General features: G+C 40.2%; 2 protein-coding genes across 3 annotated transcripts; one reads left to right on the top strand and one right to left on the bottom strand.

Moving 5' to 3' along the window:
* The first annotated feature begins 2,084 nt into the window (after positions 1 to 2,084).
* Positions 2,085 to 5,014, top strand: LOC140823816 (cyclase-like protein 2). Its single transcript, XM_073185324.1, has 6 exons — positions 2,085 to 2,593; positions 2,750 to 2,794; positions 3,290 to 3,362; positions 4,154 to 4,251; positions 4,410 to 4,480; positions 4,667 to 5,014. Exons 1-6 carry the CDS (start codon positions 2,194 to 2,196, stop codon positions 4,790 to 4,792), a joined length of 813 nt encoding a protein of 270 aa, XP_073041425.1. The 5' UTR covers positions 2,085 to 2,193; the 3' UTR covers positions 4,793 to 5,014.
* Positions 5,015 to 6,070: 1,056 nt separating this feature from the next.
* LOC140824838 (elicitor-responsive protein 3-like) lies at positions 6,071 to 23,032 on the bottom strand. 2 transcript variants are annotated; one of them, XM_073186382.1, is made up of 7 exons: positions 22,852 to 23,030; positions 22,666 to 22,770; positions 22,436 to 22,562; positions 22,290 to 22,361; positions 6,810 to 6,855; positions 6,401 to 6,686; positions 6,071 to 6,305 (listed from the first exon to the last, which is right to left on the bottom strand). In XM_073186382.1, exons 1-7 carry the CDS (start codon positions 22,892 to 22,894, stop codon positions 6,259 to 6,261), a joined length of 726 nt encoding a protein of 241 aa, XP_073042483.1. In that variant the 5' UTR covers positions 22,895 to 23,030; the 3' UTR covers positions 6,071 to 6,258. The 2 variants fall into 2 exon arrangements, with proteins under 2 accessions (XP_073042483.1, XP_073042482.1); XM_073186381.1 differs by lacking the exon at positions 6,071 to 6,305 and having other exon boundaries at positions 6,316 to 6,686; positions 22,852 to 23,032.
* Positions 23,033 to 23,450: the final 418 nt, after the last annotated feature.

Below are 23,450 nucleotides of genomic sequence, written 5' to 3'. Positions count from 1 at the left end.
TAAACCCCATGGCCCCACCGTGCCGCCGCAAAAACCAGCATATCCACCCAAAACACCACCGGGAGGCTTAACGCCAGGATCACCACATTACACACCATCACCAAAGCCCGGCGTTCCATTTCAGCCACCGAAGCCAGAAACACCAGCTCTTCCGCCGTATCCAAAGCCAAGTGCTCCAGTATATCCGCCGTACCCGTATGAGCATGTCCCACCAATTGCTCCATCACCATATCTACCACCAAGCCCTAGCTTCAACACGCCGTTTTCTCCACCATCAGACACAGTTCTTCCTCCTCCAGGCGGCGGCGGCGGGAACAACCACACCACTATTATCGCTGTTTGCGTGTCTCTTGGTGGTCTGTTCTTCCTATCTTTCTTGGCAGTTGGCCTCTTTTGCTTGGCAAAGAAAAAGAAGAAGCCTATAATGGCTCCAGCTGCCGAAGCACCTCACGCCGGTGGAGAGACTAGTGGTGGAGGCGGTGGCGCGCATGGTGGGCAGTACTGATTATGCATAAAAATGTATTTTATTGCGTGCATGTGAGTGATTCATTGAACTTTATCTGTTTGTGATAATTTACATTGCCAGTGCGGTGGTTATATATTATAAATCCTATCTACCATTTATTAACCAGCAGGATAAATATTTCTAAGTTCGAAACCTCTTTTTTCTTATTCAAAACAGTAAATAGTTTTTTTCCGAAAAAAAACAGGTTAAATAGTTATTTATATGTTAATTCCCTTGGTGGGTTAACGGTGTTTTGTTCATGGGTAGGTCTCTTGTGAGACGGTCTCACGAATCTTTATCTGTGAGACGAATCAACGCTACTGATATTCACTTGGGCTACAAACCCGATCTCATATTTTGTATATTTTGAAATAGGTAAAATTAGTACTAAGCTCTTGTATATCATTTATTAAAGTTATACTCTTTTACTGAGTACGATTATGAAATATTTTTATAATTCTCAAAACAAAATTTAATCATCCAATTATATAGGCATGTAATCTTTTTTTACATTATTTTTTCTCTCTCTCGTACGATTTCAATTTTAAAAAATTCATAACTTTCATTTGAGTTTTTATATAAAAAAACTACTACTATTTTCTCTAGAGAGAACAACGTATCGCATGTGACATTATCCTCTAGTTTCTATTATTTTGGTCTCCAAGAATTCAATGTTTACATTTTCAATATGAATAAAAAATGTTTACAATTTCAATAGTGTGTAAATAATATACAACAAATATTCAGTATGTTAACACTCTGATTTAAAAAAATATATATATATAAATATAAATTAGTGGATTAAAATTATATATTGATCGACTACACAGATAGAAATTTAGAAAAAAAACATATAAATTAAGTGGCCCAAATACGATTCGATAATATGTGAGTTTTATGAGTATCAATACTAAAGATATTTGTCTCTCCCTTCTAAAGTGACACGTTTTCGACAAATACTAAATTAGTCGTTCAAAAGCATAAAAATAATTAACCAAACTTCAAACATAAGTAGAGATCCGGTGGTATCAAGTAAATGCAAAAACTTGTGTGAAACGATCTCACGAGTCGTATTTGTGAGACTGATATTTTATTTAGGTCATCCATGAAAAAGTATTTCTTTTTATTCCAGGAGTATAACTTTTTATTGTGAATATAGGTAGGATTGACCCGTCTCATATATTAATATCCGTGAGACACTAAAAAGTATATCTCTTTGAGACGGTCTCACAAATCTTTGTCTGTGAGACAGATCAACACTACCGATATTTACAATAAAAAGTAATACTCTTAGCATAAAAAATAATATTTTTTCATGATTGATTCAAATAAAAAATCCGTCTCACAAAATACGACATGTGAGACCGTCTCACACAAATTTTTGCCTAACAATATATATTACATATAAAAATTTGCAAATTTGATATTTTCGAACAAACTAACTTTTAATTTATTTGATAATTATACTTATATATTCATCGTATAACTTTATTATTATTTTTTTTAAAAAAAAATGAGATTCGATTTTATCATTTTAATTTAATAATAATAACAACACCACCAAAGGCCGATAAGTCTATCGCGTTGACTGTGGGAAGAATCTAGCAAATCACAGGTTTTTGATGCAGCTCAAACTATCCCCCAAATTTTCCACATTAATATCTCGCGCTTGATCATCCTCCTCCGCCATGAAATCGCTCCAAACCTTCCTGTTAGCATGCGCCCTGGCCTGCGCAGTTACCCCCCTCGCCCTCGCCTACTCACCCGCAGCCGTTGCATATCCTTCACACTATGACATCGAACCCACTGACAATCTCGTGCCCGTCCGCCGTGAAGTATACGGAGGGGGCCGAATCATCGACATCAGTCACCGGTACCATCCGGACATGCCGTCGTGGGAGTCCCCGGATGGCGTCGGGCAGTTCCTGTGGCTTCCGAAGAGTATGAAGAATGGGTCTCTTGCTAATAACTCGGAGTTCAAGCTCCCGGCGCACACTGGGACGCACGTCGATGCACCAGGACATGTGTTCGATAACTACTTTGATGCAGGATTTGACGTTGACACGCTCGACCTCGACGTTCTCAATGGTATTAATGATGTTTAATTACAATTACTTTATGAATTTCTTATCAGTATCTTACTTTGTTCACGGGACCAGTCCTGCCACTCTGGTTTGAACATTTGATGTGTTGAACTGCCATGTAAACTTATCATTGATGCTCAAATTTTGTATATTTGAACAGGTCCTGCATTACTTGTAGATATTCCGAGAGATCAAAACATAACCGGTACGCTTTATTGCTCTGTGCCTGTTCATCTGAATGTTATTATTGCTCAAAGAAATACTACTGTACATAGGAATTTGGCATGAAAAATCTAATCTTTGTCAGCATTAGTGTCTTCTGAAGATGATCAAAGCTCTAACTGACAGAATTATAGTTGGGACTTTTACCTTGTTTTCAAGAATCTTTTAATGGAATACATTTTACAATTTTATGCCTAGTTTGTTGTATGCTTCGTGGAATATGACATGTCCCCGTAGTTTTTAGTGTGATAGCTGCAAGAGAGTGACTGAAAAGCTGTGTGACAGCATTTGTTTTTGTTGAAAAATCAAAATACCTAAACTTATCTGTGCCTACTACTGTCGTCAGCCATTGAGGTCGCTAAGGTTTTATCAAAAGATTTCACTTTCCTTTCAAATGTAAATCATGGCTTCCATGCTTTTGGCGTTCATCTGGGAAAAAAATTTGACTTCCCTCTCGTTCAATTTGCCGTTTGTTTAGCTGAAGTTATGAAGACTCTACACATTCCCAAAGGAGTAAGAAGAGTGCTTTTCAGAACTTTGAACACGGACAGGTACTTTTATCAAGAATCTTTGTGCAGAGCTACTTGATACCCGGGTTGCATAAACCATATATCCGATCAACCTTAAAGCCCTCGGTTACTTTTTCCAATTCATGTTAAAAAAAATGCTCTGTCTACTCTCAGTTTTGTAATCAGTGGGAAAATGGACCAAACTCTGCAGTTTTCATTTTGTATGCAACATCGTAATCATCCATAACTGGAAAGTTTCTTCGACATTTTCTCATTCTAGATTATGCTGGAAATATATTGAAATGCTGCTATTCTCTGATTCTCTCAGTCAAAATTCAAATAATCTCCAAATTTTTATTTTTATGCAATGACCATTGATGGTCAACAAGCCTTGTTGCTGTAATTTATTGAGGTATATTTGACATGAGATATCATTTTACAAATGTTTATGCAAGTTTCTCTTAACAAAGGGGAGTATAATTTTTTGCCGGTAAATTGAAGTATTTACTACGGTCTCACGGATCTTTATTCGCGAGGCGGTCAATTATGTCGATATTTACTATAAAAAATATATTTTTTCATGGGTGACTCAAATAGAAGATTTGCCGCACAAAATTAACTATGAGACCATCTAACGAGAGTTTTTATGTAAGTCTAGTGGGTAAGATTTATAATATTCCATCTGTTGTTTTGTTATTGGCAGGGGCTAGACTAGAGACACAATCCAAATTTTATAAATACACGACTATTGAATCTATCAAGTTTTATGTTTTTTTTATATGGGTGTGACAGAATTTGTTTTGATGTTATAACTAATACAATTCTTTTTTCAGGCGCCTCATGTTTAAGAAGGAGTTTGACGCAAGTTACGTGGGATTCATGAAAGACGGGGCGAAGTGGCTTGTCGATAACACTGATATCAAACTTGTTGGTAAGCTGCCGTCTGTCTTATCAGAACAAGTAGTTTGTTTGCTGAAAATCTCAAGTGTCGAAGCTATACCATCCTTTCATGTGATTTCCAGTCGAAATATCATACTTTAGCACTATTTACTGACACTTGTTCCATCCATATGCTTATCTTCCCCTTAGGAATTGATTACTTGTCTGTTGCTGCGTATGCTGATTTAATACCTTCCCATCTCGTGTTTCTTGAAGGCAGGGTAAGATTTCTTTTCCAATCATCTAAACATATGCCCCACTTTTGTCCATTTCCAAAATTGTACAGTTTCTTTGGAAAATCCAGTGACAGAATCGACCACCGTGGTGTATTAAGTATGGCGATTATATTGAAAAATTGAACTTGCATATACTTATACTATAAAATGTAATCATAATTGATGTTTCAGGAAATCATCCTTGTTGAAGGCCTGAAACTAGACGGTGTCCATCCCGGGATATACTCTGTGCATTGTTTGCCGTTGAGATTGCTTGGTGCTGAGGGCTCCCCGATTAGATGCATCCTGATCAAGTGATGTTTGTCTGTTTCGGGTATTACAATTCCAGAATCCTTTGATATTAGTAGGAATCAATCCCGTGGTGTAATGTTTTGCTTATTATTGAAGGGCATTATTACTAGTTTTTAAGTAGACTTGATAAGTGTCGGTTCTGAAAGGCTCCAAATAAACTGAGAAGTGCAATATTTACTTTATAATATCGTTTTCTTATTGGAGTTTATGCTTGATTTTTCTTCATTATCCTTTGTTTTTCTTCCTTTGAATAAATTATATTTGATCACTGTCTATATATAATGGAGGGTTCTCATAAAATCGGCGGCGGCGGCGGATGATACTCGATGGCTGTTGGAGCATTTGAAAATTAAGTCTAAAAGAAAAAATGTGGATGCATTTTAACACAAACAACATCCATAAAAGGATTCATTTCCAAATTATTTTTATTTCCCCCCAAAAAAAGTTAGTTATCTTCAAGTAATATATATCAGGCTAAAATATTTTTATCCCGATCTATCAAGAGAAATAAAACTTAAATAAAATCAAGTCAGTAACATATATTCATACCTAAATCTTCAATCGACAAATTTACTCTCTTTTTTTCAGCAAAACATTACTCTAGTTTTATATCAAAAGGGATATTGCAAAATTACCAAAAAAAAAAAAGGGAAGGAAAGAAGTTGCAGTCGATTATTTATTTTTTTTTAAAGAAAAATCATCCCAAAAATGTAATATCTATATTTTTATTAGTATCTAAATAAATATATCTCCTTGTTATTAGGTTATTAAAAGAATCAAAATAAACTTACAACCTACTTTGTAATATCTTATATATTATCAAATTAAATGTTGGGGCACAATAATTGTGTTCTCTAAACTGTACAATACTCAAATACCACGGTTCAATCATTTTTTTAACCGAGACTAATTATTCCATTCAACTTTAAATCATCAAACATATTTGGATAAAAAAATGTTGTGTTAATTTTTAGTACTCATTTCACATTTTGAATAAAAATGAGAAGATGGCTAATAATTTCAGGAAAAATGATTGCTTTTACAGGCTGGATGAGAAGTAAAAGAAGGATGTCTAGCAGAAGTTGGAATTTTGGAAAGACTTTGATCAGAAAATCGGCTAAGTATGAAAAAATTATGCTGATCCGAAGAATCTTCACAAACTGACAGAATAAAAGTACTGAAATAAATTAGCCAATATGTGTATGTGTGTGTGTGTAGAAATGATAGAATAGAGATAAAAATACAAATACATAAACTCTTAAGCAAAGGAGTACTGCTGGGGCTTATTGTAGATAAGAAACAATATGCAACACATATATGGCTAATGAACTGTATCTTTTTATGGCTTCCTTGCGTATATTACATCGAATGATAGAGTTTACAAAACAACGTCGAGGAATAAACACTCAAAATACTTTATAACATGCAGCGAGTGATTGACGACACTGATCTCTCTTTTCCCAAATATTTGATCAAAACGTGTGATTTCGTGGATATGGAGGTGGAATATGATATGTATCTGCCAGAAAGTAAAAAAACACTAGGAGTAAATTTGAATTTTTATAGACTGATCAATTCTGTGTATAGCCACAAATGAAAGAATGCATGTATTACCTTGAGGATAATGATATTGAGTGTTGGGGAGTGCTGGCGGATAAGATGACTGCTGAGGATAAGATGGTTGCTGAGGATAAGATGTTGATGCTTGGTAAGCCGGATGATAAGGAGAAGGCTGATGATGATACAGTGGCTGTGGACAGGGAGGATGAACCGGTGGTGGGTAGTTAGCCATTACCGGAGGATGCGATGAATAGAGTGGAGGGGCCGAGTAATGAGCGTGATGAGGTGGTGTGGCTGCATATGGTGGAGCTGATGGACCATAGGTAGTAGTAGTTTGCTTCTGGAAAAAGAAAGAAAACGAAATATGATGCATGTTAATTAGACAAATATCAATCTAGACTGCAGCTAGATCGTGATGGATGGCTTCTGTCAAAAAATAGAAAAAGGGCCTGGCCTGGCTTACCTTGGCATTAGGGTAATGCATTACCAATCGAACTTCTCCTGCATTCTGACCGACGATTTCGGTTGGGATTAATTCTAGCAAGCGGACTAGGTCAAGTTATAGTAAATGGACAGACGTCCAAGTATCGATCCCACAGAGACTATTATTTAATTACTAAGATTTAATTATTTTATTTAATCTAGGCAAACAATAATAAGTGATTTGATTTTTAATTCAACTACGTAAATTTTAAACTAAGTTATGCAAATTTAATGGCTAAATCGAATATCAGAGAGGCTTAGAACTTGGGATTTTCAAATTTAAATAGGATGACCGGGAACACACGACGGTAACAACCTTTGATTAAAATCATGCACTGGAATTATTTAACCACAAATTATTCAACATCACGATGCAATTTCCTGATTTAATCATAAATCTATTTCTAGAATTTATAATCCTATTTTTATTTAACAGTTCAATTATTTCTAATTGAATTTAATTAAACAAAAACGCATTTAACAATGAATGAATTACAGCTGTCGCCTACAATCGCACACTGAAACCGAATACTATTTCTAGTCGGTTTAACCGTGTGTTGATCAATATTTTCGAAGCTAAACTCAATCTGTTCTCTTTCGAGTCAAGATTGAACGACAAACATGCAAATAATTGGCCAGATTAAAAGCACGAAATTTATACGAATATTAATCAATAACAGGGAACAAGTTTATAAATCAAATACTTCAATGAATAAATAGAAATCAAACGTTTGTCCCGTATCATGGTCCCGATCACAAAAGAAAACTACTCCATAAATTCAAGACTAAAATCAAATTTAAATGTTGAATTCATGTCTGAAAATAAGAAATTAAAAAGAAGAGAGATTCTCCATGATGGCGCGCGGATCTTGCGTGTAAATTGCGTTGTCTTTCGCCCACGTTGTCGCCGTCTTTTCCGGGTCGCAAATCTTCCCTTCTTCTCCAAAAGTCGGCCGCCTCTTCGAATATTCAACACCCTCCTTTTTGTTAGGTTATTTTCTTTTTATATCTCCCAAATCGCGAACAAAATCTTTGCCAAATTCATCATCCGATATCATGGACACGGACCCCGTATCAGCCTCCGGAGTGGGATCCGTGTAGCTTCTGTAATTTGACTTTCTCTTGTAAAGACGGACACGGACCCCGTGTATGGGTCCGTCCAGAGGTCCGTCTAGCTTCTGTAAATGCAATCTTGGTAACTGAATGGCACGGACCTGTCTCCGGGGTCCGTGTCCGGGTCCGTGTCTCTTCGGCAAAATTCTTCTTTTGTGGTTGAATGACACGGACCCTTACACGGGATCCGTGTAAGGGTCTGTGTATTGGTTCATGCTTTCTTCCTATTCTTCCGGTTATTTCTGACGTGGCATTGCAGAGTTTGACATTTCTTTCACTTCTTTGGCTTTTCTCCTCTTTTGGTCAAACCTACAATCAGCAAAAAATGAAACGAAATAAGCGCCAAACTCGGGGTAAAAAGATGCCAAATAAGCACGAATACGACAAAATAATATCCCTAAAGTACTATATAATTCGTGCTTATCAACTCCCCCACACTTAACCTTTGTTCGTCCTCGAACAAATCAGACAAAAATAAGGATGAGAAACATTTCAGATTCAGAACTCAAGTGACACAATCAAAACTTCTCAATTTGTCACATTCGTTCACCCCCAGTCAAAAGATCACGCTTCGCATATCATAAAATTCGTTTTCGTCGCAATTCAAGATTCAAACATTTACCCAGTAAAGATCAACAGAACAAAATGTGTGTAGTGTGTAGGTCCGACTCGTACTCATCTCCAGCTACTTGGTTTCATGATTACTTATTTTCATTTGTTATCGAAACGCCCCATATGCTTGACTTTCATACCCCTCTCTACTAAATGTTGAACGACAGTGACTTGGTTAATAGGTCTTTTTAAGCTTATAACGTAAGGCCAAGGCTCACGGCTACAATAAAAGATAGGGAATCAAAAGTGAGATACAATAAGCATTATTCCTGTAGCACATTCATTCAACTTTCGACTCGTCAACAGTTATTGTCTTTTCATCAATTCCAGAGCTCTAGCGTCTCCTTTTCTTTCTCATTGTTCACCCACTTTCACCCAAAAATTTTGTTTCGGGTGCTTTCAACACTGCACATTTTCCTCCTTTTTCCTTTTCTGTCAACATTCTTTCTTTTTTTTTTTTTTTTTTTTTTTTTCATGAATAAAAATTCATAGACTCCTTCACACATATCTCTTCAATCTATTGGAGTATTTCAAACATTTCAATGTGCACAGGAGTTTTATTTCTCTCACATGTAGGTAGGAAAAAGTGTATAGGCTATGATTCAGGTAGTTGATGTGGGACATTGAATAAGTGACGAATGGGGGCTAACTGTGTGTCATACCATTCGATTTTTTCAGGCTCAAAAGGGGTTACTAGGGGCAATGAATGATGTATCGGTCAGGCTTGAAAGGCTCAAACGGTTCAAAGATCGCCTAAATCATCCCTAAGTCACCATCGTTCGTATTTTCGCTTCGAGGGCTAATCAGACAAGTTCTAGGGATCGTTGTTAGATTTCTCTTTTTCTTTTTTTTTTTTGATTTTTTTTTTTTTTTTTTTTTTTTTTTTTTTTCATTTCACCAATTCACTAACAACGAGTAAAAGTTTGACCTCGTGCATTGAACAAAATGTTGATACAAAACTGGTTCATGTCTGGCCCTCTCCTTGAAACTACGACTCATCTCATTCAATACTAGGCACAAAACCATTTTCCGGGTGATCCAAAATCTAACAAATTAATCCGATTATTAAGTGAAACAAGAGTTCTTTGTCTAAAAATAGTCTCCTCCTACGTTAAAAGTGATGTTCAGTGTTGTGCAACGATGTGTAACAAGACTGACCCACCCCCACACTTTGAACTTGACACTGCCCTCAGTGTAAAACAATATAAAATGAACTATCTAATATGTGAAAACAGAAACACTTCCCTGGTCAGATGTCGAGTACGTGGTGAAAAGAGGTAGAGATCGGCAAGTCCTGGTCTGTTCGAGATTTTGAGATCGGTCGCCCTGCTAAATTTTCCCACACCTGATAAATTCCACCGCCAGTAGATAAATTACCTGCACCACCAATCACTGAGATTAACTCATCAACTAAATACATAAAATAAAAATAAAGAAAACGAAAATAAAACAGGAAACGAAAACTAAAAATAAACACTGGGTTGCCTCCCAGTAAGCGCTAAATTCATTGTCTATAGCTTGACTACGGAGAAGCATCCCTCAAATAGCGGCTTCCGCCCATAGTAAATATCATACAATATTACATATGGGTCTTGGTTATATGTGCCCTCAAGCTTGGCATGATATTGACATTGTAAGCTCGTCACTCCAACAACACTCATGTATGAGTTCAGCTCCTTCGACTTGAGTTCTTCTACATCCTCCAACTTCTCTTCTGCCTTATCATCGCATAGGAATTCCTCGAAGAATTTTTCTTTCGTCTTTGAGATCGGTCTGCCTGCTTCCAGGTACTGCATGTATTCCTTAACATCCTCAGTTTCCAACTTTCCTGGACATGAATTAGTCAAGCAAATTCCTAAAGGATCTTCACCTATCAATTCCTGCGAACCACACTCAACAAGTTCGTCAGTAGCATCAATTCTAAAACAGTTAGATGTATCATTAGGATATTTGATGGACTGAAAAACATTAAACACCACACTCTCATCATTCAATCTCAACACCAACTCACCCTTTTGTACATCTATCAGAGCTTTTCCCGTGGCTAAAAACGGTCTTCCTAAAATAAGAGGAATCTCACGATCCTCTTCCATATCTAACACCACAAAGTCCACTGGGAAAATAAACTTATCAACCTTCACCAACACATCCTCCACAACTCCCCTAGGATATTTAATTGACCTATCAGCTAACTGTAGGGAAATTGTAGTTGGTTTCACCTCACCTATTTTCAACTTCTCAAAACATGAATATGGCATCAAGTTAATGCTTGCGCCTAAGTCACACAACGCTTTATTAAAATTCGAAGTTCCAATAGTACAAGGGATAGAGAAACTACCTGGATCCTTAAGCTTCGGAGGGAGTTTATTTTGTAAAATTGCAGAACATTCCTCCGAAAGCTTAACTGTCTCAAAATCTACCAGTTTCCTCTTGTTTGATAAAATTTCTTTAAGAAACTTTGCATAGGAAGGCATTTGAGCTAAAGCTTCTGCAAACGGGATATTTATGTGCAGCTTTTTGAAAATCTCAAGAAATTTTGAAAATTGAGTATCCAGTTGCAGTTGCTTTGCTCTTTGGGGAAACGGGAGTGAATTAATATCAATATGAGAGTTCGAGTTTAGAGACTTACCTTTCTCCCTTGCGTTCTCGGACCTTTGCTTTGATGACTCCTTCTCCTTCGCATAGTTATCGACATCAACCACCTCTTGCTTTATGGGAGACGTCACCGTGACTGCATGGACACCTTTAGGATTCTTTTCCGTGTCACTAGGTAGTGAACCCGGAGCTCGTGTGGCCATCTGTGTCGCTAGCTGTCCTAGTTGAGTCTCCACTCTTTGCATCATGGCATCATGGTTTTGCCATCTCATCTCGTTCCCGGCTATGTATTTGGCAAGCATATCCTCGGAATTCGACTTGCTCTCTTGTGGCTTGAAACCGGGTGGCATTGAAGGTCCAGCACCTTGCGGTGGTTGAGGTGGCTGTTGAGGAGGTCTTTGCTGTGTAGGATGTTGTGGCGGATTAAAAACTAGTGGCTCAACAGCAGTTTCAGGTTGCCTCCATCCAAAATTCGGATGATTTCTCCAGCCCGGATTATACGAGAAACTGTATGGGTTATATTGTGGAGGACCTTGGTTTCCCACATAATTCACCGAGTCCCCCCCAAAGCACTGTATTCCCTCACAAGACATATCCGGCATGAATGGCATGTCACAAGATGGACCACCAACTAATTCAGCATTTCCTTGGATCTGATTCACTGACTTGACTGGTATTGACTTCTGCGCTTGTAACTGTGCCATCTGATGTGTCAATCCATCAAGTTTCGCTGTAATTGCTGCCAGAGCATCCATTTCCAAAAATCCTACTTTCTTCTCCCTGCGGTTTTCTTGCCAACCCACATTGCTCTCGGCCATATTGGATATGATTTCAAGTGCTGCAGTCGGCGTTTTTCGATATAAGCTCCCATTTGCTGCCGCATCGAGCATAGATCTCACAGAAGGATCCACCCCATAATAGAATGTCTCCACTTGCTGGCCAGTTGAAAAACCATGTCTCGGGCACATCCTAAACATCTTTTTAAATCTTGCCCATGCTGAATTCAGTGACTCCCCATCTCTCTGCCTGAAGGATGTGATCTCATTCCGCAATTGTGTAATTTTAGTTGGGGGAAAGTACCTATGCAAGAATACCTCAACCAATCCATCCCAAGTAGTGATGGAACCAGCTGGCAGATCACGAAGCCATTCCATAGCGTCTCCCTGCAGGGAGAATGGAAATAATCTGAGTCGAATGGCGTCGGTACTCACCCCATTGCACTTAATCGTATCACAAATCGACAGAAAATTCTCCAGATGTGCATTAGGGTCTTCAGATGGTGCTCCACCGAACTTTACTTGCATTTGGATCATTTGGATGATGCCTGGCTTCAGCTCGAATGTATTTGCCTGAATCGTAGGGCGGATTATACTAGACCCATAACCTTCGAATGCTGGTCGATGAAGCTCCATCAATGTACGGTTATCCTCTTCTCCGGCCATTCCTTCGAATTCTGGTTTAAGATCTATTTCAGGTTCTGCTTCAGACTCGGATTCAAAAGACAAGTTGTTGTTCCTTCGATTTCTGCGGATGCTTCGAAGGGTGCTTTCAATCTCCAGATCGAGTGGCACTAGATTTTTGACGTCCTGAGCACGGTTCATATAACACGAGCTAACCCCTGAAATCAAAAATTTAAGTGCACAATTTAAGCTCCACAAGAGTATATATAATAAGAAAAACTGAAACAAAATTAATCAAAATACTAAAGAATAGAATAACTGAAAAATTTAAAACTAAGAATAAAAGCCTAGTGTAGTAGCCCGAATGCCGAATTGGGTAATTAACGGATTAATGGTGATTAATCATGATCGGAAGGTCCGAAGATGGTTCGGAAGCACCGAAGAGTTCGGCAGGTCCGAAGTGTAGGTTCGGTGGATCCGATCATGAGGTGTCAAGAGCAGCTGGACACGTGCATGTTCGGACGGTCCGAAGTGGTGATCGGAGGATCCGATCATGAGCTGTCAAGAGCCAGTGGACACGTAGCGTTCGGACGTTCCGAAGTGGTGTTCGGAGGATCCGAACATGGCCTATAAATAGTGGTCGGATTTCCTCATTTTGACTCGCCAATTCAGAGAGTTCCATAGCATTTCAGTCGTTTCTGACAGGTTCTAGTCTTGTTCCGAGATTTGGGCACTAGCGGGGAGCTGCTGGTCTTGTAGCAGAGCTGTGCTCTAGTTGGGAGCTAGCGGCATCAGCGGGCTAGCGACGGACGAAGGTTTGGAATTTTATCAGTATTTATCTCAGGATTATCTAGTTAAGTCTGGTAGATAAGTTTAGTGATGGTTTTCACTTGATGAATAGGCTTGGATTAGACCTGTTGTCTGGTTGTTCCAGTGGATTAGGATTGCTGTGATAGAGGTACGAAAGTACTATCCGAGATATCCTGGTTGAGTATACATTCATATATGTGTTGCATGATTATGTGGTGCATTGATATATGTCATATGATGCATGCTATTATGTCACGTTTATTACTGCACGTTGCATTTCATGTTGAGCCGTATCTCCTTCGAGATAGCCTTTGCTGTTGAGCTGTATCTCTTTCGAGATAAGCTATATCTTGGGGCCGCTCAGCCCTGTCTTGTGGACGCATGGACACCGAGAGTACACAGTGGCCGACGGGTCGGGAGGGCTTCGGTGGTCCGGGACATTTTAGGTCCACGTCTGTCTTGTAGTGGATGCAGTGACCCAGAGGTTGGACCGCGCGGCACTATCCACTTGGCGCCTCTAGACTGAGCATTGTTGAGATCCTTTTGTGATTCCTGTTTCTTGACTACCCCGGTATCATGATCATAGCATGTGCATTTCATATAGGTCTGTATACTCATACTTTTGTACTGGGCGTTCTTATCGCTCACGTCCTCGGTTTTGTTTATCTTGGACACCCCATTCCCTCGGGGCAGGTCTCAGGTTGGATGGTTCCGGAGGAGCAGGAGGAGGACGTTGAGTAGCCGGTTGGTTTAGTTTCGGTATCATTTGATTCGATATGGTTGTACCAGATATTCTTTACCTTATTTTGAGTTGTTCTAGAGTTCGTTTGGGTTGTATAACTATCATTTGTTAGTTGTTTCCGCTATTATCTCTGATTAGTAATTATTAAGTTAATTGCATGCTTAGTTTTCAATTAGTAGGTGATTCTGGAACGGGTCACTACATTTATGGTATCAGAGCATGCGTAGGATTTTGGGATATAGATTTTGTTTTGGGATTTCCGTTGACCATTTTTCCCTATTCTATCTTGTAGCGATGGCTGACCATTTTGATGACGGGAGTAGTCAGGGGAGTGTAGGTCGATGGGGTGACCAAGATGATCTTAGGCGTCACCATGAGCATCGTCATCGTCGGGATGGTCCTAGGCGTTTCGATATGCATCGTTTCATGCAGATGGGGCCTAAGCCTTTAGTTGGCGGTGAGACTCCCGATGATGCGGAGGATTGGTTAGAGCGCATGGAGAGTTGTTTCCACGCATTCCAGTGCACCGATGAGCAGAAGATGGAGACCCTTAGTTTTCTTCTTGAGGGCCGTGCTCGCAGGTGGTGGCGATCGACTTCTGCGCCGATAGTTCAGTCTCAGGGTAGAGCGACTTGGGTCGATTTCCGTGCAGCGTTCATGCAGCTGTACTTTCCTCCAGCCCTTCGCCAGGCCAAGACGATTGAGCTCTTGAACCTGAAGCAGGGGAGTATGTCTGTTGATGAGTATCAGCAGAAATTCTTTGAGTTATTACCCTTCGCTCCTCATATCAGTGGCAGTTCTGAGGCCAAGTATGATCATTTCCTCCAGGGCCTTAATCAGGAGATCTTTGATCGAGTCACTGTCTGTGATAATCCTACTTCGTACGATGGGTTGGTGAACCGGTGTCGTCAAGCAGAGATCAGTCTCCAGCGTGGTAGGGCTATTCTTTCTTCTAGACCTCCGAGTACTTTGAGGCCTCGATCTCAGTCGTTCAAGAAATCTGGTTCGTCTTCTTCTGGATCTAGATCTCGATCTAGCGGTGTTTTCCGCTTTGGTAAGAAGAAGGAGTCTTGTGCGCATTGTGGGAAGAACCATCCATCGGAGCAATGCCGAGTAGCCGCAGGAGCTTGTTATCAGTGCGGAGAGATGGGGCATATTAAGAAGAATTGTCCTCAGTTGCGAGGTGGAGCAGGATCTGATTCTGGATCTCAGGCGACTGTTCAGCAGAGGAGGCAGGGTCAGGCAGTGGGTAGTTCGAATCTTCGACCTCGTGCCCAAGGTCAAGTTTTTGCGTTGAACCAGGATCAGGCTGCAGACGAGACCGAGAGAGTCATAGCAGGTACTTTTTGTTTATGCGGTATTCCTGCTTTTGTTCTTATAGATACCGGAGCATCTCATTCATTCATTTCTGCACGATTCGTTAAACGTCATAAGTTACCGTATGTTTCTCTAGACGTCATTCTTTCTGTTTCTACCCCGATGGGTCATTCGGTTTTAGCCAAGCGTCTAGTGATGGGTTGTCCTTTAGATTTTGAGGGTAACGAGTTGACTGCAAATCTTATGATTCTGGAGATGGAAGATTTTGATTGTATTTTGGGTATAGACATTTTGACTACCTACCGAGCTACTGTGGATTGTTACCAGAAGCTTGTTCAGTTTCGTACGACTGAGAGCTCTAGTTGGTTTTTCTATGGTGAGGGAGCGCGACCTCCGATGCCAGTAGTATCTGCTCTGAAAGCCTGTCGTGCTTTAGAGGCGGGCGGGGAAGGCTACCTCATCTATGCAATTGATACGTCCACAGGTAGTGTTGGTATAGAGGATATTCCAGTGGTTTGTGAATTTCCTGATGTATTTCCAGAAGAGATTCCTGGTTTTCCTCCGGTTAGAGAGGTGGAGTTTGGCATTGAGTTAATGCCAGGGACTGCACCGATTTCTCGTGCCCCCTATCGTCTGGCTCCGTCAGAGATGAGAGAGCTGAAGCAGCAATTGCAGGATCTTCTTGATAAGGGTTATATTCGCCCGAGTGTTTCGCCTTGGGGAGCTCCAGTCTTGTTTGTCAAGAAGAAGGATGGATCGATGCGGTTGTGCATTGATTATCGCCAGCTGAATCGGGTGACGATCAAAAACAAGTACCCATTACCCCGTATTGATGACTTGTTCGATCAGCTTCAGGGTACTTCTGTTTACTCCAAGATCGACTTGCGATCAGGTTATCATCAGATGAGAGTCAGAGATGATGATATTTCCAAGACTGCATTTCGTACTCGTTATGGGCATTACGAGTTTCTAGTTATGCCATTCGGATTGACGAATGCGCCAGCGGTGTTCATGAATCTGATGAACCGAGTCTTCCGAGATTTTCTGGATCAGTTTGTGGTGGTTTTCATTGACGATATCTTGATCTATTCTCATAGTGTGGAAGAGCATGTCCGGCACTTGAGGATTGTGTTGCAGATTCTTCGCGAGAAGCAATTGTATGCTAAGCTGAGTAAGTGCGAGTTCTGGATTGATCGTGTAGTATTCCTTGGTCATGTGATTTCCAAGGAAGGAATTTCTGTGGATCCCAGCAAGATTGAGGCAGTGCTAAATTGGTCACGACCTACGACGGTGGCTGAGATCCGTAGTTTTCTAGGTCTAGCAGGGTATTATCGTCGCTTCATCGTGAATTTCTCCCAGGTAGCTAGACCTTTGACGCAACTTACTCGGAAGGATGTTCCATTTGAGTGGTCATCTGAGTGCGAAGATAGTTTCAGAGAGCTTCGTCGACTTCTGACTTCTGCACCTGTTTTGGCGTTACCGTCAGGATCTGATGGTTTCAGTGTTTACACCGATGCCTCTTCTCAAGGCTTAGGGTGTGTGTTGACGCAAAACGGTCATGTGATTGCTTATGCTTCCAGACAGCTGAAATCTCACGAGGAGAAGTATCCTACTCATGATCTAGAGTTGGCAGCTATTGTGTTCGCGCTGAAGATTTGGCGTCATTACTTGTACGGGGTTAAGTTTGAAATCTTTACTGATCATAAGAGTCTGAAATATCTGTTCACTCAGGCTGAGTTGAACATGAGGCAACGTCGTTGGATGGATTTGCTGAAAGATTATGACTGCGAGATCAAGTACCATCCAGGATCTGCAAATCTCACAGCTGATGCTCTTAGTCGCAAAGTGAGAGTTTCTGCACTTCAGACCAGTGCTATGATTAGTACTATTCAGGATTGTTGTTCGTTGGGATTTAATTTCAAACATCGGAAAGGTATGGAGAGCATTCGTGTTGCTACCATTTTATCTGAGCCAGCCTTGTTCGCTCGGATTCGAGATGCTCAGATGTCTGATCTCAAGACTCAGAGATTAGCTCGGTTAGCGGGTGGAGATAGCGGTTTCCATTATCAGTCTAATGGTCTTCTGTGTTTGTCTAATCGAGTTGTAGTACCAGAAGATGATAATTTGAGGGAGGAGATCTTATCTCATGCTCATCGAAGTAAGTTGAGTATTCATCCAGGAAGTAATAAGATGTATAAAGACTTGAGGACACGATTTTGGTGGAAAGGGATGAAGCGCAGTGTTTATCAGTTTGTTTCCAAGTGTCTTGTTTGTCAACAGGTTAAGGCAGAGCACCGTCGACCTGGAGGATTATTGTTGAATCTACCTATTCCTGAATGGAAGTGGGAGCATATCGCGATGGATTTCATTACTCACTTGCCATTATCGTCGAGGAATAGTGACGCTATTTGGGTAGTGGTGGATCGACTCACCAAGTCTGCTCATTTTCTGTCTTATAACCGGGATTTCACTTTCGATCGTATGGCTCGATTGTACATTCAGGAGATTGTACGTTTGCATGGAGTGCCTGTCAGTATTGTCAGTGACAGAGATCCTCGTTTTACCTCACGGTTTTGGGGTAGTTTCCAGTCAGCTTTGGGTACTACACTGAGTCTGAGTACTGCTTATCATCCGGAGACTGACGGTCAGTCAGAGAGGACTATCCGTACGCTTGAGGATATGTTGCGAGCCTGTGTTATGGATTTCGGACCCGCTTGGCAGGATCATTTGCCTTTGATTGAGTTCGCGTACAACAACAGCTACCATCGTAGTATTGGTATGGCACCATTTGAGGCGTTGTATGGGCGACGTTGTCGTACTCCTTTATTCTGGGACGAAGTTGGTGAACGACATGTTGAGGGACCGGAGTTAGTCCAGCAGGCTATTGATAAAGTTGCAGTAATCAAGAAGAGGATTAAGATTGCCCAGGATCGACAGGCTAGTTATGCGAACACCAAGCGGCGACCTCTTTATTTCCAGCCAGGTGAGAAAGTGTTTCTCCGAGTTTCGCCTTTTCGCAGGATTTTGAGATTTGGTCTCAAGGGTAAGCTATCTCCGAGATTCATTGGTCCTTTTGAGATTCTAGAATGTGTGGGAGATTTAGCTTACAGGTTAGCATTACCTCCGTATTTGTCCGGTATTCATGATGTGTTCCACGTATCTTTGTTGAGACGATACGTAGCAGATGAGTCTCACATCTTGCATCCCTCTGAAGTTCAACTTGAATCAGATTTGTCTTACGTGGAGCGACCAGTTCAGATTCTCGATCGCAAAGACAAGGTGTTGCGGAATAAGATCATTCCTCTTGTCTTAGTACAGTGGCAGCGCAGAGGCACTGAAGAAGCCACTTGGGAGTTAGAGAGTCGTATGCGTTCAGAACATCCAGAGCTCTTTTGAGTTTTGCTTTGTATATGTTTGTGTTTTTCAATTGTAATCGAGATATCAGTTGTATTCAACAACAATTGAGATATAATAGCGATGTTGTTATTTCGTTTTGTTCATTCTCTAAGCCTGATTTCGAGGACGAAATCTTTTAAGGGGGGGAGAATGTAGTAGCCCGAATGCCGAATTGGGTAATTAACGGATTAATGGTGATTAATCATGATCGGAAGGTCCGAAGATGGTTCGGAAGCACCGAAGAGTTCGGCAGGTCCGAAGTGTAGGTTCGGTGGATCCGATCATGAGGTGTCAAGAGCAGCTGGACACGTGCATGTTCGGACGGTCCGAAGTGGTGATCGGAGGATCCGATCATGAGCTGTCAAGAGCCAGTGGACACGTAGCGTTCGGACGTTCCGAAGTGGTGTTCGGAGGATCCGAACATGGCCTATAAATAGTGGTCGGATTTCCTCATTTTGACTCGCCAATTCAGAGAGTTCCATAGCATTTCAGTCGTTTCTGACAGGTTCTAGTCTTGTTCCGAGATTTGGGCACTAGCGGGGAGCTGCTGGTCTTGTAGCAGAGCTGTGCTCTAGTTGGGAGCTAGCGGCATCAGCGGGCTAGCGACGGACGAAGGTTTGGAATTTTATCAGTATTTATCTCAGGATTATCTAGTTAAGTCTGGTAGATAAGTTTAGTGATGGTTTTCACTTGATGAATAGGCTTGGATTAGACCTGTTGTCTGGTTGTTCCAGTGGATTAGGATTGCTGTGATAGAGGTACGAAAGTACTATCCGAGATATCCTGGTTGAGTATACATTCATATATGTGTTGCATGATTATGTGGTGCATTGATATATGTCATATGATGCATGCTATTATGTCACGTTTATTACTGCACGTTGCATTTCATGTTGAGCCGTATCTCCTTCGAGATAGCCTTTGCTGTTGAGCTGTATCTCTTTCGAGATAAGCTATATCTTGGGGCCGCTCAGCCCTGTCTTGTGGACGCATGGACACCGAGAGTACACAGTGGCCGACGGGTCGGGAGGGCTTCGGTGGTCCGGGACATTTTAGGTCCACGTCTGTCTTGTAGTGGATGCAGTGACCCAGAGGTTGGACCGCGCGGCACTATCCACTTGGCGCCTCTAGACTGAGCATTGTTGAGATCCTTTTGTGATTCCTGTTTCTTGACTACCCCGGTATCATGATCATAGCATGTGCATTTCATATAGGTCTGTATACTCATACTTTTGTACTGGGCGTTCTTATCGCTCACGTCCTCGGTTTTGTTTATCTTGGACACCCCATTCCCTCGGGGCAGGTCTCAGGTTGGATGGTTCCGGAGGAGCAGGAGGAGGACGTTGAGTAGCCGGTTGGTTTAGTTTCGGTATCATTTGATTCGATATGGTTGTACCAGATATTCTTTACCTTATTTTGAGTTGTTCTAGAGTTCGTTTGGGTTGTATAACTATCATTTGTTAGTTGTTTCCGCTATTATCTCTGATTAGTAATTATTAAGTTAATTGCATGCTTAGTTTTCAATTAGTAGGTGATTCTGGAACGGGTCACTACACCTAGTCTCAAACAAATAATTTATCCTAATATTAAATAAATAGTCCCCGGCAACGGCGCCAAAAACTTGACCGACGATTTCGGTTGGGATTAATTCTAGCAAGCGGACTAGGTCAAGTTATAGTAAATGGACAGACGTCCAAGTATCGATCCCACAGAGACTATTATTTAATTACTAAGATTTAATTATTTTATTTAATCTAGGCAAACAATAATAAGTGATTTGATTTTTAATTCAACTACGTAAATTTTAAACTAAGTTATGCAAATTTAATGGCTAAATCGAATATCAGAGAGGCTTAGAACTTGGGATTTTCAAATTTAAATAGGATGACCGGGAACACACGACGGTAACAACCTTTGATTAAAATCATGCACTGGAATTATTTAACCACAAATTATTCAACATCACGATGCAATTTCCTGATTTAATCATAAATCTATTTCTAGAATTTATAATCCTATTTTTATTTAACAGTTCAATTATTTCTAATTGAATTTAATTAAACAAAAACGCATTTAACAATGAATGAATTACAGCTGTCGCCTACAATCGCACACTGAAACCGAATACTATTTCTAGTCGGTTTAACCGTGTGTTGATCAATATTTTCGAAGCTAAACTCAATCTGTTCTCTTTCGAGTCAAGATTGAACGACAAACATGCAAATAATTGGCCAGATTAAAAGCACGAAATTTATACGAATATTAATCAATAACAGGGAACAAGTTTATAAATCAAATACTTCAATGAATAAATAGAAATCAAACGTTTGTCCCGTATCATGGTCCCGATCACAAAAGAAAACTACTCCATAAATTCAAGACTAAAATCAAATTTAAATGTTGAATTCATGTCTGAAAATAAGAAATTAAAAAGAAGAGAGATTCTCCATGATGGCGCGCGGATCTTGCGTGTAAATTGCGTTGTCTTTCGCCCACGTTGTCGCCGTCTTTTCCGGGTCGCAAATCTTCCCTTCTTCTCCAAAAGTCGGCCGCCTCTTCGAATATTCAACACCCTCCTTTTTGTTAGGTTATTTTCTTTTTATATCTCCCAAATCGCGAACAAAATCTTTGCCAAATTCATCATCCGATATCATGGACACGGACCCCGTATCAGCCTCCGGAGTGGGATCCGTGTAGCTTCTGTAATTTGACTTTCTCTTGTAAAGACGGACACGGACCCCGTGTATGGGTCCGTCCAGAGGTCCGTCTAGCTTCTGTAAATGCAATCTTGGTAACTGAATGGCACGGACCTGTCTCCGGGGTCCGTGTCCGGGTCCGTGTCTCTTCGGCAAAATTCTTCTTTTGTGGTTGAATGACACGGACCCTTACACGGGATCCGTGTAAGGGTCTGTGTATTGGTTCATGCTTTCTTCCTATTCTTCCGGTTATTTCTGACGTGGCATTGCAGAGTTTGACATTTCTTTCACTTCTTTGGCTTTTCTCCTCTTTTGGTCAAACCTACAATCAGCAAAAAATGAAACGAAATAAGCGCCAAACTCGGGGTAAAAAGATGCCAAATAAGCACGAATACGACAAAATAATATCCCTAAAGTACTATATAATTCGTGCTTATCACATTCCTATGAAGGCAAACAAGAACATGCAGCAACATCACAAACTTGTGTAAAAACGCAACACAATATCAATTTACGATGAAAATTGGCACTGGTAGATACGAAGCTCGTACGTGAGTACTGTTGCTTATTGATCAATTGTTCTAGATTATTGTGAACAAATGTAACACACAAACAAACAGAACCATACATCAAGCCATGCACCCCTTCATCAATATCAAAAGGAAACTGACGTCGTTGACTTTCTCCATATATATAGATCGACCCTTGGATATTTGTCAATGTTATCGAATATTCGCTTTAAAAATAGTTAACAATTAATGTTGTTAATCTGACCGTACCTGCCTCTCCTGTCCTGAAGGGGCCAGCAACTGTCAACGTAGCCCTGAAATAAAACTCCCTGCAATGGAACCCTGGACAGACCAGCTCAACATGAAAACTAAGATGATGATGTAAAGTAAACTAAAGCAGATTCAGATATATTTACTTTCCGTTTCCAATAAAGTCGTCAAAAGTCAGTTTGTTGCTGTTCCAAACCGTAATATTTATGTCCAGTAACCCTTCTATCAAAATAATATCGAATTTATCTTGAAAGGTAGGATTTTTCCCTCCTCCTGCACCAAGAAAATACATTCAATAAAACATATATATATATATATATATCACAGGCAAAAAATCTCCGATGTATCCAACGCATGCACTAGATGCATGGCTTACCATAACAAGTACGCGTACGATGCTTCGAGCTGGCATATTCCAGACATACATAGGGATCTTGCCGCGAAATCCACTCAGTGTTTCTCAACTTATTACAACCAACAACTGCATCCACTGGATCAATTTAGGAGAGGAAAAATAGAAGAACGCATCAAAACTATTCACACACAGCAAAAGATGATGTACCTGTGATCTCTAGGAGTCGACCTTGGATTCCAGATACAGACATTGAATGAGGAGGACTGAAATAGGCTCTTCTCCAGTGGAACAAGGATTCACTTCAGATGCCAATATATAATAATAGACTCGCCACATTCATCGACAGTAAACTGCCTGGAAGTTGAGTATCCATTTGTATTGATTATTATTGATTGATTTTTTCTTGAACAAGTGGATATTTTTATTTGGGGTGATGCAAACCAATCGATCGCGACTTAAAGATTATTTATATGAGTGAGTCTCATGTGAGACCGTCTCACGGGTCATAATTCGTGAGACGAGTTAACCCTACCTATATTCACAATAAAAAGTAATACTCTTAGCATAAAAAATAATACTTTTTCATGGGTGACCCAAATAAGAGATCCGTCTTACAAATATGACCCGTGAGACCGTCTCACACAAGTTTTTGCCTATTTATATTTTTAAAGCAGATAAAAATTAGATCAATTTACTCGAAAATAAACATTTCTAAACTCGTAGATCGAATTTCATTAATGCGATAACTACTTTAAATTATATATATTGATAACTATGTATTTATGTCAAGAAATCTAGCTATCGAA

This window comes from Primulina eburnea, chromosome 2 (assembly GCF_022965805.1).
Source record: "Primulina eburnea isolate SZY01 chromosome 2, ASM2296580v1, whole genome shotgun sequence".
In the NCBI taxonomy this organism is placed as follows: domain Eukaryota; kingdom Viridiplantae; phylum Streptophyta; class Magnoliopsida; order Lamiales; family Gesneriaceae; genus Primulina; species Primulina eburnea.
This window is presented reverse-complemented; position numbering and strand designations above follow the sequence as displayed.

What these genes read in the sequence shown, in the direction of transcription:
- LOC140823816 (XM_073185324.1), top strand. Translation starts at nt 2,194, where the DNA reads ATGAAATCGCTCCAAACCTTCCTGTTAGCATGCGCCCTGGCCTGCGCA. An exon ending in AGAACTTTGAACACGGACAG is followed by an intron (nt 3,363 to 4,153) that starts GTACTTTTATCA and finishes TTCTTTTTTCAG; the next exon opens with GCGCCTCATGTTTAAGAAGG. An exon ending in TCGTGTTTCTTGAAGGCAGG is followed by an intron (nt 4,481 to 4,666) that starts GTAAGATTTCTT and finishes TTGATGTTTCAG; the next exon opens with GAAATCATCCTTGTTGAAGG.
- LOC140824838 (XM_073186381.1), bottom strand. Translation starts at nt 22,894, where the DNA reads ATGTCTGTATCTGGAATCCAAGGTCGACTCCTAGAGATCACAG. An exon ending in GACTTTATTGGAAACGGAAA is followed by an intron (nt 22,362 to 22,435) that starts GTAAATATATCT and finishes TGGTCTGTCCAG; the next exon opens with GGTTCCATTGCAGGGAGTTT. An exon ending in CTTCAGGACAGGAGAGGCAG is followed by an intron (nt 6,856 to 22,289) that starts GTACGGTCAGAT and finishes AATCGTCGGTCA; the next exon opens with GAATGCAGGAGAAGTTCGAT.